The sequence below is a fragment of the Diachasma alloeum genome, unplaced genomic scaffold (assembly GCF_001412515.2).
Source record: "Diachasma alloeum isolate Michigan unplaced genomic scaffold, Dall2.0 Dall_scaffold_00200, whole genome shotgun sequence".
Lineage (NCBI taxonomy): Eukaryota > Metazoa > Arthropoda > Insecta > Hymenoptera > Braconidae > Diachasma > Diachasma alloeum.
The window spans coordinates 2,156,134-2,170,571 of record NW_021680365.1 but is presented as its reverse complement, the minus strand read 5'-3'; the positions used below and the strand labels follow the sequence as shown (position 1 = coordinate 2,170,571).

The 14,438-nt window shown below is 35.0% G+C and overlaps 1 protein-coding gene across 2 annotated transcripts in view; it reads right to left on the bottom strand.

Annotated features, from left to right (window-relative positions):
• Positions 1-2,184: 2,184 nt before the first annotated feature.
• Positions 2,185-14,438, bottom strand: part of LOC107035793 — a 19,359-nt gene continuing 7,105 nt past the window's right edge. The window contains exons 2-6 of one of the 2 annotated variants that reach the window (XM_015253384.1): positions 12,569-12,634; positions 12,209-12,274; positions 11,984-12,146; positions 4,154-4,505; positions 2,185-2,859 (exon numbers count right to left, since the gene is read on the bottom strand). In XM_015253384.1, the coding sequence (XP_015108870.1) occupies positions 2,677-2,859; positions 4,154-4,505; positions 11,984-12,146; positions 12,209-12,274; positions 12,569-12,634 (830 nt within the window). In that variant the 3' untranslated portion in view covers positions 2,185-2,676. The remainder of the gene's footprint in view (positions 2,860-4,153; positions 4,506-11,983; positions 12,147-12,208; positions 12,275-12,568; positions 12,635-14,438) is intronic. The other variant, XM_015253385.1, reaches the window with a different exon arrangement.

Genomic DNA, 14,438 nt, shown 5'->3' with positions numbered 1-14,438 from the left:
GATCACATCGAGTTAATGTCAATCTTAAAGTTAGTGGTGAAGACATCCTGGGCAGCAGGTGGTCCTTAGGTGCAATCGAATCACGTGTGGGATAATTAGAACATCATAACGTTTTTATTGGGAACTTATCTCATTATCTAATTTTACGTTATTTATATTTCAGGGTGGTCAAGTGATTTTATCATTGTGAAATTTTTTTGGGGTTCTTCTGCACTTGGGCGAGAATAACACGGAAAAAAAATATAAGTCGAAGTATATTTTATACTCGAATGGGGGGTGGGTGTTTCAATTCGAGGATGATTATTTCGTATCGGCCCCTGTTGTATCGAACGCTCTCAAGTGTGATATGAGAGTGAGGCGCTAAGTGTGAGAATATAAGGGTCAAAAAATGGAGGGTAAAAAATGAGGGTCGGAATATTAGAGTAAAAAACTGAGGGTCTGAAGATAAAGGTAAAGGTGAGGGTCAAAATATTAGGATAAAAAAATTAGGGTCACAATATAAAAGTAAAAAAAGTGGGTGTCAAGCAATGAGGGTCATATAAGGGCTAAAAGCGGTGATCAAGCATAATATTTATATAACTTATATTTAGACCCTCATTGCCCTCATTGACCCTAATGTTTTGACACTAATATTCTGACCGTCATTTTTCAATCTACACTTTTTGATCTTTATATTCTAATACTTGAAGCCGGACCCTTATATTACACTTGGGAGGGCTTGCTACAACCCGGCCTGGTAGAGAAGAATCACCTTCGAATTCACGGAGGGAAATATTCAAAAAAAATTACCTTTTAAAAATTATCTTTTCCGTAATTCCGGAGCGCAATGTGGTTGTAGGAATTTTTACGGAATTGTCACGTAATTTCTATCTAAAATCACGGAATTGTTGCAAAGCATTCCGTAATTTTTAGCTGAAACTCCTGTGAAAAATTGAGTGATATTCCGTAATCGGTGAGCAAACTGTGAGTTCCGTAATTTTTACTGAACATTTCTCTTTTTTTTCATGAATTTGAAAAAGATATTATTCTCTACTCTCAATTCCGTAAATTGAATTGAACATACGTACGAAAAATAAAATTTCAGCCAATTTATTCGTCGTTTGAGAATGTAATACCAATCTCAAAATTAGTGATGACGAGCTCCTGTGATAACAGATTCTTAGAAGTCGATTGAAAGACGTGTGGGATTATTAAAAAATAATAACATTCTATTGCAAATTTATTTCATTATCTAAGTTACATCTCAGGGTGGTTTATCGATTTCAGCATTATGAAATTCCTCTTGGGTTCTCCTGCACTTGGGTGAGAACTTTCAAACAATTTTAAGAGCATGTATTTCTCCACTCAATTTTCTAAATTAAATTGACCACAGGCACAAGAAACAAAATAAAGCTACATAGTGCATTTCCGTTTTTTGAGAATTGCGTATCAATCTTAAAATTAGTGGTGAAGACCTCCTGTAGCAGCAGCTCCTTAGGTATTCATTAAAGCATGTATGGGACAATTATAAAATTATAACATTTTCTTTTTTAACTCGTTTCATTATCTACGTTAGTTAGATCTCAGAAGGGTATCATAAACATCCGAATCAACTTCTGGTGATGAAAATTTGGTACTCGAAATTAAGACTCCAAAATTATCCGTCCCAAGGGTCATGAGGGTTAGAATAAACGATGACGAGGAATCAAAATAAGGCTTATGAGGGTCAGAATGAGGTCACGAGGGTCTGATTAAGCGTCACAAGGGTCCGATTAATCGTCCAAATAAGGATAACAAGAGTTAGATTAAGGGTCTCGAGGGTTATAATGAGGGTCAATTTGAAGATCTAAATAAGGGTCACAAGGGTTAGATTAAGGGTCCAAATAAGGGCCATAGGGATCAGAAACTACGGGTCACAGGGGTCAAAATAAGGGGCTCTGTATATCTCTCTGCTATAAAAATCCAAATCGACTTTTGGTAAGGAAAATTTGGTATTCGAAAGGAAAACTACAAAATTACGGGTGAAAAATGAAAGGTCATGAGGGTTACATTAAAGCTCACAAGGGTTTGATAAGGATCATGGGGGTCATATAGGGGTTGGCGAGCGGAGCGAGTAGGGGGCGTAGCCGCCTAGTCAATTCTAAAATCAGTGGCGAAGACCGACTGTGACAGCAGGACCTGAGGTACGAAGTAAAACACGTGTAGAACAATTAAAAAATAATAACATTTTTATTGAAAACTTGTTTCATTACCTAATTTACTTATATTTCAGGATAGTTTATCGATTTTATCATTATGACATTCCTCCTCATTTTTTCTCCACTTGGGCGAAAACTTTCAAACAATTTTGACAAGATATACTTCTCCCCTCAATTTCCTAAATTGAATCGAACATACGCACGAGAAATAAATTCCAGCCAATTCATTTACGTTTTTTTTTTTGTTTCTGTGTACTTTTTTTCATTGTTCAGGATCATTGACGAAACCACTCTAACGAATTACGGGTGCGCGTGTCAGTGAGACGTTCAACATCACTCCCTTGAGACGATGATAGGGAGGTTTCGTAAATAATGAATTTTTCCTTCCGTCGATGATAAGGTAAGATCGATTAAGATCGGGAGGATAAGTCACGATGTCAAGGGAAACAACGATAAACCTGTTGAAATAAATTAATCACATTCGTTTTTTTTTATTCTATCAGGGATGCAGGAGATGCGGATACTTCCGGACTTCATTCTCACCGACGAGAAAACTCAATACGTCCCTCATTGTTAAGTGATAAATTGTGTCGTTCACTTTGCTGGCGATGAAGTCCTGAATGCGCGGCACTATGTCCGGTTTCATTATCTCTAGGGCTTGAGGGAGAACGTCCTGGATCACCTGTGGATGGCCGGAGATCAAAGGAGGTATTAGATGGAGAATTTTTTCATCAGCAATTACTTGTAGGGGACGATCTACTTGTCACAATGGGAGGGAGTGATTTATCGACGATACAGTGGTTTTTGAAAACAGAAAAAATAGTTTTTGTTTTCAGAGAGATATCACTGATTTTAGAAAAATAAAAGAATGCTTGATGGGTTGAAATTCAACAACTGGTTGGTAATTTTTTTTAAGAACTAGTTGTTGAAATTTACCAAATAATTTTATCCGTACATGATACTTAATTCAAGGCATTTTAGTTCTGGAATCTAACGAATTATCAATCACGCAGTTAAAAATTTTTGTCTGAAATTTCTGGAACACTTTTTGGAAATTTTTATTGAATTTAATTACCACTGAAATTTCAAGGAATTTTGTCATTGAAAATTCAGGAATTCGTGGAAAAATTAAAGAGAACTGTAAATGACAGTTCCATTTTTCACTGAAAATAAATAGAAAAGCAGAAAATTCCGGTAAATATATTCTGGAATTTTCAGAACAGTGACATTGAATGCGAGTTAGGGGGAATAAAATCACGAACTTTCAGATTTTACTGAAAATTTAATGTAATTTGTGGCTGAATATTCATATTAGATTGGACATTCCAATAAATTAAGGAATTCTCCTCTTTATCCTGCTGAACATTCTGGAATTTTACTGAATTTTCAGTGAAACCTGAAACTTCATGAATTTTTTCCCCTAAATCTAATGATGCCGTCGAGACTAGACGAGAATTATTTTGGAAAAATCATCACGGCCGAAAAAAAAATCGAAAGTTTAGGAATCGCCGTAATCTCAACAGATATCGGATCGGTGCATCTCGTCACGAGCTTGGAAGAATCGATCACGTCTGAGTTTCAGTATTTTCTGTTTTTCAAATGTTTGTCTCGATATCTGTCTCGTCTCGTCTCGTGAACTTAAAAAACTATGACGACAATCTCGAGATCCAGGCAAGATAAATCCTCCCGGAATTGTGACGAGATGCACCGATCCAATGTCTTTCGAGATTGCCATGATTCCAAAACTTTCGATGTTTTTCCAGACTGTAATGATCTCATCAAAATAATTCTCGACTAGTCTGGACGGCATCACTACCTAAATCGCATTCAGTCTTACTGCCCTGAAAATTCGTGGTCAACTGTCCATGAAATTTCATTTTTTTCTAACAGTGCAAATGGGAATCCAGCATAATTCGGTACTGAGTCTGTATTCATATTTTTATTGAAAATTCGAATAAATTTCATTATTTACTTACTTCATTCATAACCCTCCCCAGTTTTTCATCGCCCATCAAATTCCCGAGGTACATCTCAATGTGTCCTATGTTGAAGTCCATATCGAAACTCTTCAGATACATCCCCCGTGAGTACCCAAGTACCGTAGCAAAGTAGACCCTCAAATCGCTGACGGTCGCTGTGACGGGACCTGCCCCGTGAATGGTGAACATATCGCCAAGAACCCCAGCAAGTTTGTAATCTCCCTCCATGTATAATTTTGGAAAGGTCAGGTTCATCGCAATGGACGGTCCGATCAGCGACAGTCTCGCTCGATCAACCGCGAACGACGTTATGCCAGAAATCGTCATATTATCCAAAAGTATTTTCAATCTGCAATTTCAATAGATTACCCTATTACCACAACTTCATCTTCTCACTGGCAAATTATGTCTGAGTTGAATTAACTTACGCAATAGTCTGAACAGTACGAATAATACCTTCTCCTTTGAAATTTATGAAAGTGAGTAATAACATAACTTGCGGTTTGGTGCATAGTCTCATTATTACATTGAGAGAGAAACAGAGTTTTGATGGGAATACACATTCTCAAGTCGGCAAACATATTTTTTATTTTATTTATTTATTTATTTATTTATTTACTCTGTCTTACAGGGTGGTCCCTCCTATGACAGAGGGGGGTTGCCAATAAGAATAGAGAATATATAATACATAGTGTGTATACAAAATTAACGTATTCGATAACTGAAAAAGAGTGAAACAAAAGAAAAATAGATATGAATTGCCCTCAAGAAAAGAATATACATTTCATAGTGAGCCGGACGCTGCTTAGAGCAAAATTAAAGCTAAATTATAAACATAATTGATAGAGGCGAAATAGAAATCAAAAATCATTGATAGGAACAATAGGAAGGGATTGCAAGTATTTTGTGATTAACTGGTCAGGTTTCGCGAGGGCCCTGAATTTTTTCTCCAAAATGTCATCCCTAATTCTAAAGTCAAATGTAATCCCTAAAGTCGGCAAACATATTTTCAAGAATTCTAACGAATGCCATAGGTTTTTCTGTTAAATTTTTTCGTGCGTGTTAGGATGAATAGTTTCGTAAAAAAGACGCAAAACGCAACGGGGTTAAAAGCAATATCTGGAATTGCCCTTCGGGATTCGGAATAGCTTTGTTCTTCTGTTATGTGAAGCTACGCTGGTCAGGAGGGTCCCCGAATTGGCAACCGAGGGGACAACTAATGAAAAAATGTTCAAACGTAAGATAAACAAAGGCTAAAATGTTCGATGAGTGAGAAAAAAAGGGAGACACAATATGACGGCAAAGTAATAGAGACAGATACAAAACAGGGATTTACACTCAAAGAAGAATTAATTTATAGTTAACAAATAGATTCTGTTAGAGGTGGACTACTCGTGCTACTCAAGGTTCTCCGCAGTTGGTTTTCAAATAATGGGAGGTGTTAGCGCACTGAATTTTTCACAAAATAATTATTCATGGGTAAAAGAAATTATCTGAAAGATGGAGGGAAGGTTTACCGTTAGAATAAAATTGAAATGTACATAATATTTTTTTGCACAATGTTTTGCACAGTTGACTAGTAATTTTGAGTGATATGGAATTTGATGGACGGGCAAGAAAATCATTGAATTTCCAATTTCATTGAAAATTCAAGAATAAAGTTACCTGAATTTTCTAGACATTTTTATTAAGTTCTGTGGAATTATTGAACTAAAATTCACAGTTTCCATTGATTTTCTATTGAAATTTCTTAGGAATTTTGTTCTCAAATTTCATTGATTGAATCCGTAGCGTTCAAGGTAAGTAAAATCAATTGTAACTATTGTCACGAATCCCTAAAAATTCGAAATAAATTCCTAAAAACTAAGAATAGTCAAAACTAAAAACTAACAACTGAAATTTTTTATCCTTTGTACATTAATTGAATACTACACTGATAGAAAATATTATTTTTATTAAGATGTTTCTTTTTTGAATGGACATCAGGAAAGTTCTACGTATGCTTAGAAAATTTCACCCTGACGAGCTTTATAAAAATTAACAGATCAAATTTCACTACTCAGCAATCAATTTTTATCAAACTTGGGGATAATGAGACAAAAATCACTTATTGTACACTTTCATAGAATGACTAGGCAATAATGCGCGCTGTCACGGAAATCATTGATTGATCCATCAACCAATCTCAAGGCAAATAAAAAGTTAACAATCACAACAATCATTCAGTGTCAATCAACTTTATGAAAAAGGATACGATAATTACGATACTACGATAATTTACGATAATTTTTAATGAAAATTTCTCTCCATTTAAATTGCAAAAATCAGTGATGAAAAATTTTACATATTATGTTTTATAAAAGGGAGAGATATTCTTAAGATGAGGAATGTTATAGCAATAACCTGCCCCTCAGTTCGCCTGACCTCGTATTTTTCTTCTGATGTTTCACAAAGCAGGCATTCTCAATTCAATTCAGGGAATATTTGCGCATTCTGGACCTCGTACGTGACGAAGAAAAGTTGGAGAATTCTGTGATTACTTTTTTCCGAATTCAATTAATTCCCCCACAATCGTGAACTGCTAAATAAACTCTTCTCCTTACACGTAAATCTCTTGAAAATATGTTATCTTCCCACATTGTAACGCCTCTCATAACTCAGGAACTATTCATCGAAATGACCAGGGAGAGCCATTAAGTCTTTCTATGATTCGCCCGTCTGTTATCAATCATATTTTTTGTTTCTATTAAGATATACTACAACGCGATGTTTTGCTATGTGTCTTCCAAAGGCAGGCGCTGTTCTTCATTTTGAGAATCCTCCGCGTGTAGGGGAGCTGGTGCATGTACCGCCCACCTAAGGGAAATGAGTCTTTTTTTCCAACTTCGCACTCTACAAGGAGTCATGAACGGTTAGAATGGGTTCTTCGAGGTGTCTACTCGAAGATGTGGAGAGGGCAGATTTTTTATTAACATTAAATATATTTAATTATGTAATTCAATTGCCATCGGCCAGGGAGCGATGGAATCGAACTTTGAAGGTAATACCGCCCGGCATGCGTCCAATACCGCCCACCTTGTTTTGATGACTTTTGAGCAATGCAGACCAACTGTTATAATTTTTCCTATTTTCATCCTTCGTTTCCATCCTTTGGCTCCATTTTGAGAAAGATTTCACGTGAATAATAATAAATTACCCTGAATTTACCCGATGTTCCAGTGGCCACCGACTACCCCAAACAATCGAGCTGTCACTCGACCGCCCTCTAGCTGCAGCGTCTAGCAGCCCTATAGAAATTCTGAGCGGCATTACCCACAAACTCTGATAAAATAGCCAATAATAACTGATGAAGATATTTTTCTGCTATCGAAAACGCGGCAATGGATGTGGAAATGTATAACGAACATATATTTCGCACTCCATTCAATTATAGACCAACTGAAAATTTGAAAAATCTTAAATTCTAGGGTCGAGATATTTGAAGAATTCAGTAGGAAATAATTGAGATTTTTTTAATGATGTTTCCACGGTAGAAAATTGAAAATTTCTATTGAAATTACGTGAGCGGGATTATCCGCTGGGTGGTACAAGCACCAGCTCTCCTATTGTTTGGTGTTTGGTAGATGGACGCATATCGTTGTGATTGTTATTCTCCTGTCGATTTTCATCGTTATCGTCTACTCTACACTGTTGAAAAAATTTAGCTGAATTTTGAAAAAGTCAATGTAATTTCAAATTTCTCTGAAAACTCAAGTAAAATGCTAATTTTTTAGCGGCTGGAAGACCGAAATTCTACAATGTACAGGAATTTTCAAGTGAAAATGAATATTCACTGTCAAATTCTCTTGACTTTCCAGGGAATTCTTTTGAACAGTAGTGAAGAATAGAAGACTTTTTGAGGAATAATTGTAATTTTCCCCGAGTGAAACTTAAATCGAATTATTTTTCCTCGCAACGCCCGTAAACGACGTTTCACGGACAGTGTGATGAAAAAGAAATTGTCACTCATGCCTGACTGTAGAACTACTCCTACACTGTTGGAAATTTTTTGAAATTCCATGGAAGATATTATAGTAAATATCATGAGAGTGACATTGAATCGAATTTAGGGAAAAAATGGTTATGAAATTTCAAGTTTTAAGTAGAATTCATGGAAATTCATGAGTTTTCAGCGGGAGTGAGGTGGAAACTTGACAACTTGATTGAATTTGAATGGAACATGAATATTTGAATTCAGTGGAACATGAATATTCAGAAATAAAATGACATGTTTAGATTTTTCCCCAAATTTTCCTAAGTTTTCCGACTTTTCACAGAATAATTGAACTGAAAAATCAAGTATTTTATTGATTTCCAGATCATTTGAACAGAAAATTAATGGAATATTTGATTTTTCAATGACAAAATTTCCTAAAACTTCAGTAAAACTTGAACACAATAAAAATTTCCGGAATTTAGCACGGGAAAATTCAGACGAAAATTTTTAACAGTGTAGACTTTTTTAATTTATGCACGATGACATCTCATTGAGAGAGCATTAATCAGCATTCCTTCCAGTTCTATAACAAAATATTATTTTTCGATAATCAGTGATTGACTATCTCCGGATGTTCCCACTTTTCGTTAAGAGCATTTCCAATCTCTCGCTTTTTGCAAGATCCCCCTCGATGATTGCGTTCTCCGAAAGAGGAGCGCAACAAGAAATGTTCCAGCCTATCGAGCGGCTCAGGAAAATATTCGTTACAAATCAGTAGTCAAGTGGTAACACGAGATAACCCAGTTTCACGCCAAGAAGTGGTCAGAATTCAAGGGCGATGACGAAATGTCCATTGAGATCTTATTTGTGTAGCTCCCAATGCTCTTCGAAAATCGTCCTCATAAATATCAATGCATGTCCTTTAGATTCGAGCACATCTGTCGAGGTCTTGCCTCGAAATCACGATTATTTATCTTTATTTACCACTTGACTACTGAGATATTTTTGATTTGATACCGAGACATCATAATTCATTTTTGCGTGTCATATAAATATTATGTGTCATGGTAAAGGGAAACAAGCGTGAAAGTTATGCTCATGACCATTTGCCCTCGTCACTTGATGATGACGATAGTTTTCTATCTGTTTTGAAAATTCACCATTGCACTATTAAAAATTTTTGTCTGAATTTTCCGGTACACTTTTTGGAAATTTTTATCGAATTTAATTACCACTGACATTTCGAGGAATTCCGTCTTTGAAAATTCGGAATTTCGTGGAAAAAGTAAAGAGAACTTTCAATTTCAGTTCCATTTTTCCCTGAAAATTAATTTTCAATTCAATTCATTTTCAGGAAAGTGACACTGAATGCGATTTAGGGGGAAAAAATCATGAAATTTCAGGTTTCACTGAAAATTCAATGTAATTTAGCAGTGAATATTCATATTAGATTGAAAATTCAAATGAATTAAGGCATTCTCGTCCAGACATCGGCATAATCGAAATTTTGAATTAAAGTTAAATTTGGAATAAGTCAATTGTTAACATTACTTACCAATTTTTTTATTTTAAAAATAACCGTTAATTTAAATTTAAAATTCCGAATTATTTTATCCATCAATAATTGAGGAATTAAATTACCAATTATTATATTATTTTCCAAATTTCAATTACGATAAATAGAACCAAATTACTATAAGGCGCAACTTCTCATAATATTACTAAAAGTAATGATTGATGCCGATCTATGTTCTTGTCTTTATGCTGCTTAAAATTCTGGAATTTTACTGAATTTGCAGTGAAACCTGAAATTTCATGATGTTTCCTCGTAAATCGCATTTAGTGTCACTGTCCTGAAAACTAGTAGTCAACTGTTAGTAGTCAACTCAAAATTAGTTCTCAAAAAATGGTTTATCGTGTTATCAATTTCTCGTAAAGAATTCAGGCCACACGGATTCATTTTGAATGACTCTTCATGTTGAATCAAATCAACACAACTTCACGCAAGTTTTCTTCAGAAATTGAAACTTCAAAATCAGAATCATCATTTTGATAATTCATCAGTAACGTGGTGCATTATAAAAAAAAAGACGAAGGTGTCACGTTCCCCCGAATACTGCACAGTATTTTCCTGGTTGTACCATTGAAATTTGAAATTTCATAATTTTTTCCCTCCACGGAGAGAAATATTCAATAAAGATTACGGATCTTTTCCGTAATTCTGGAGCGCAATGTGGTTAGAGGAATTTTTAAGGAACTGTCACGTAATTTTTACCTAAAATCACGCAATTTTTTAAGAGCGTTCCCCAATTTTTACCTGAATTTCCTGTGAAAAATTACGATACCATTACTTCAATTTTCTGAGTCGATTCCGTAATCGGTGAGGTGAGCGAACTGCACTGATAGACTGATTCTTTTATTCCAAATGAGATTCGTTAACTATTAACGAATGGTAGAGTTTACTATGACCAAATGAATATTCGTTAATAGTTAACAAATTCATTTGAAAGGTTCACTTGAACGGTGAAAATCGAGTCAAACAAGCCTCCTCAAATGTGCATTCGTTAACTATTAACGAATGAACATTTGGTGAGACCGAATGGACTCTCGTATCCAACCAAATCCATTCGGTAAGGGGAGACTACTATGAGTTTTAAAAGTCGTGGGTTATTGGAGTGAGATTTTTCATACATTGAAGGTCGATTATATAGATCTGAAAACGAATAATTAGTGGAAAAAAAATTTTTTTATTGTTCGTTTGCCCGAAAACGCTTAAAATGCTAAAAACAGTTCAGGGCCTCCAATTGTTGAGTTACAAAAGATTTTTTTTTTCAAAATTTTCGGAAAAATGTGTGGAACAACAATTACGAGCCAGTTTTTTGGAATTTGACTCCTACACAGCTGATTTCGTTTTTTTTCATATAAAAAAATTCACTATTTATTTGTGTAAAAAAATACAAAAAAAGAAAATTTAGCCGTATAAGATGCGAATTAAAAAAAAATAGCTCGTAATTGTTATTCCACATATTTTTCCGAAAATTTTGAAAAAGAAAAATCCCTCGTAGCTCAAAAATTGAGGCCCCGGACTGTTTTTGGCATTTTAAGCGTTTTCGGGCAAATGAACAATAAAAAAATGTTTTTTTGCACTAATTATTCGTTTTCAGATTTATATAATCGATCTTCAACGTATGAAAAGTCTCACTCCAATAACCCACGACTTTTAAAACAGCATAGTAGTCTCCCCTTAACAATAACTAATTCTTTTTATCAGTGTGCAAGNATTTGTGTAAAAAAATACAAAAAAAGAAAATTTAGCCGTATAAGATGCGAATTAAAAAAAAATAGCTCGTAATTGTTATTCCACATATTTTTCCGAAAATTTTGAAAAAGAAAAATCCCTCGTAGCTCAAAAATTGAGGCCCCGGACTGTTTTTGGCATTTTAAGCGTTTTCGGGCAAATGAACAATAAAAAAATGTTTTTTTGCACTAATTATTCGTTTTCAGATTTATATAATCGATCTTCAACGTATGAAAAGTCTCACTCCAATAACCCACGACTTTTAAAACAGCATAGTAGTCTCCCCTTAACAATAACTAATTCTTTTTATCAGTGTGCAAGTTCCGTAATTTTTACTGAACATTTCTCTCCGCAATTCTCGTCCTAAATCGAATTCCATGTCGCTCTTCCGAAAGTTACTACTGACCTATCCATCAAATTTCAATTTTTTCCCAACAGTGGATCGCGACCATCAAAACTCTCTTTTCTCATCGGTATGAGTAATCCGCGGAACGAATCACTGAATGTAAATTTCACCCCCAACTTCCCCATTTGTACACTGGTATTTACTCACTCGCCAATCTCTGGATTGTGTGTCTCGTAGTAAACTCCGTCAAGTCGTACTGGCTCGAGTATCGGTATTCCAAGCTCTGGAAATCCATGTGTCATACGTGTGCGAAACTTCTCTAGTAATCTCCTAAGTTTAAAATCAAGTCCAATTGACGCGGCACTGTCGACTATCCTTTATGATATTAGTGTGGGTTGTGTGAGCGTCCCTAAGGTTTATTAAATAACTTACTGTAATTACTGGTCATCAGAGCTGTATTCATTAGGAGGTTGCGTGGCTTCTCCACTGCATTCACGACTGAAACATTCGTGATATTCGTAAGACTTTTGCATTTGTGTGATCCAAAAATATTGATAAATCCTTGTTATTGTCCCTTAAAGTACATGGGAAAAATTATTATCATTAATATTAATAATAAATATTATTATTAATATTAATATTATTCTCTATTTCATCGAGTTTTCAGTGAAATCTGACATTTCATGATTTTTAAATCCTTCATCGAATTCAATGTCACTCTCTCCTTGAACCCCAGACAATGATTCTCCTATAATTATATTCATAATTAGTTCTTCGTAATTGCATAAGTACCATAATCCGTAGCAGAGTCTGCAACGTGATGCAGTATTTCCTTCTGCCGTTGGACAACTCCAGTTACTGCAATAACACAAAAACAAATATGATTATACGGCAATTTTTTTCATTTTGGTGAATTTTCACGTTTGTAATTCAACATCAGACTTAGGTTGCTGAACATTTTGCCATTACTTCATTGTTTGAATTTTGAAGGTCTGGATTTGAACTATTGGCAACTGTTGAGAAGAATTTCATAAAATTGGAAAGCCTACTTTTTTCAGAAGATTCATAAAATATGAGAAACTACAATTGTTGGGAATGAAGAATTCTTTCATAAATCATATATCAACAATGAATTTTTTCCCCTAAAAACCATTTTTCTAAAATTGGGCCAAATTTCTAAGTATTTGAAACTTCGCCAGGAATTGATTCCATGCATCATAAGATTTTGAAAATTTTTTGCAATTTCCATTATTAAGAGGAAAAAATCTTTTTATAAATGTTTTTCTAATGAAGAAATTTTTAAGACTCCATTCACTGCAATAAAACAAAAAAATGATTGTATGACAATTTTTGGCGAAATTCTTTTCAACATTTGCAATTAAACGTTCGATCCGGGTTACCAACTCTTTAGCAATTACTTCATTATATTTAAATTTTGAAAGTTTGGATTTGAACTATTGTCAACTGTTGGGAGGCATTAATTCATCAAATTCATAAAACATGAGGAACTGTAATTTTCGGGGATGATGATTTCTATCATAAATAATTTATCAACAATTCGTCAAGATATAAAATTTCATTAAAAATTGATTTCATGCGTAATAAAAACTCGAAAAGGTTTTAGAATTTCCGTTATTAAGCAGAAAAATTTTGTTCGTAAAGGGAATGTTTTTCCAATGTTTTCATGCAATTAAATTGACAAATTTGCATTAAACTGGAAAATGCCCTCACATATCCTTCACATAATATGTTCCCCGATGAATCATCCAGGAAATAAAGAGAAAAATATTTATCTGATCTTCCAGATACACCTCAGTGACGCACAACAACTGCATAATTTCAACTCCCGTCATCCATTAGACCTAATGCTCATGTACGTTCATATGTCAATGGCGAGATCCATTAAACATAAGAGGAGACCGCAAACAACGCCGGTTTTTCCTGTTATTCTCAAAGCGGAGAAATTGAAAAAAAACGGGCAATTAATCATCCACACCGGACAATTCTGCGGAACGGTGATTCATGAAAGGTCAAACTTCATTCAGTGATGCCCCCGCTTTTACGTCTAGTAGCTCATAATTATTCAACCACACTCGTGGTATCCAGAGTCGAATAATTGGACCTGACAAATTCTACTTAGGTCTCTCCGTTCAGAACTGGATAGGTCTTGGGAAGCCTCTTCCCAAGTGCTTCCGAGACCTTTCTACCTCTGGTTATGTCCCACTTCAGCACTTGTTAGGTGTAAGCAGGACTTGCATTCAGACTTTCCAAATCCTTGCCGGTCCCCGTAATTCTATGGGCCTATATTAAATCTGCGTTCATATCCCTATTTACTCATGCGTTATTGAAATAAAAAATGCAATTATTGTTTTTTTTTTAATCTCGAAAATCGACATTTCACGGGAGGGTGGAGGGGAGATACATGTATGCGGAGGCTTGACATTTTTATCCAACAAGCGGAGAAGGTTGCAGAATCTATTCTAGCCACTCTTGCCCCTCCGCTTGCATGCATTGTCCAAATAAAAGAAGAAAGTGTTAACAAATCTGACACTTGTTCCAAGTAAAAACCGACAATCTGACCCTGTGGCCGCCGGTGAAAATTTTTTTTTACAGTTTTCACTTTTTCCACATACTTTTGAGAGTTCTGAATACTCCGTCGCTT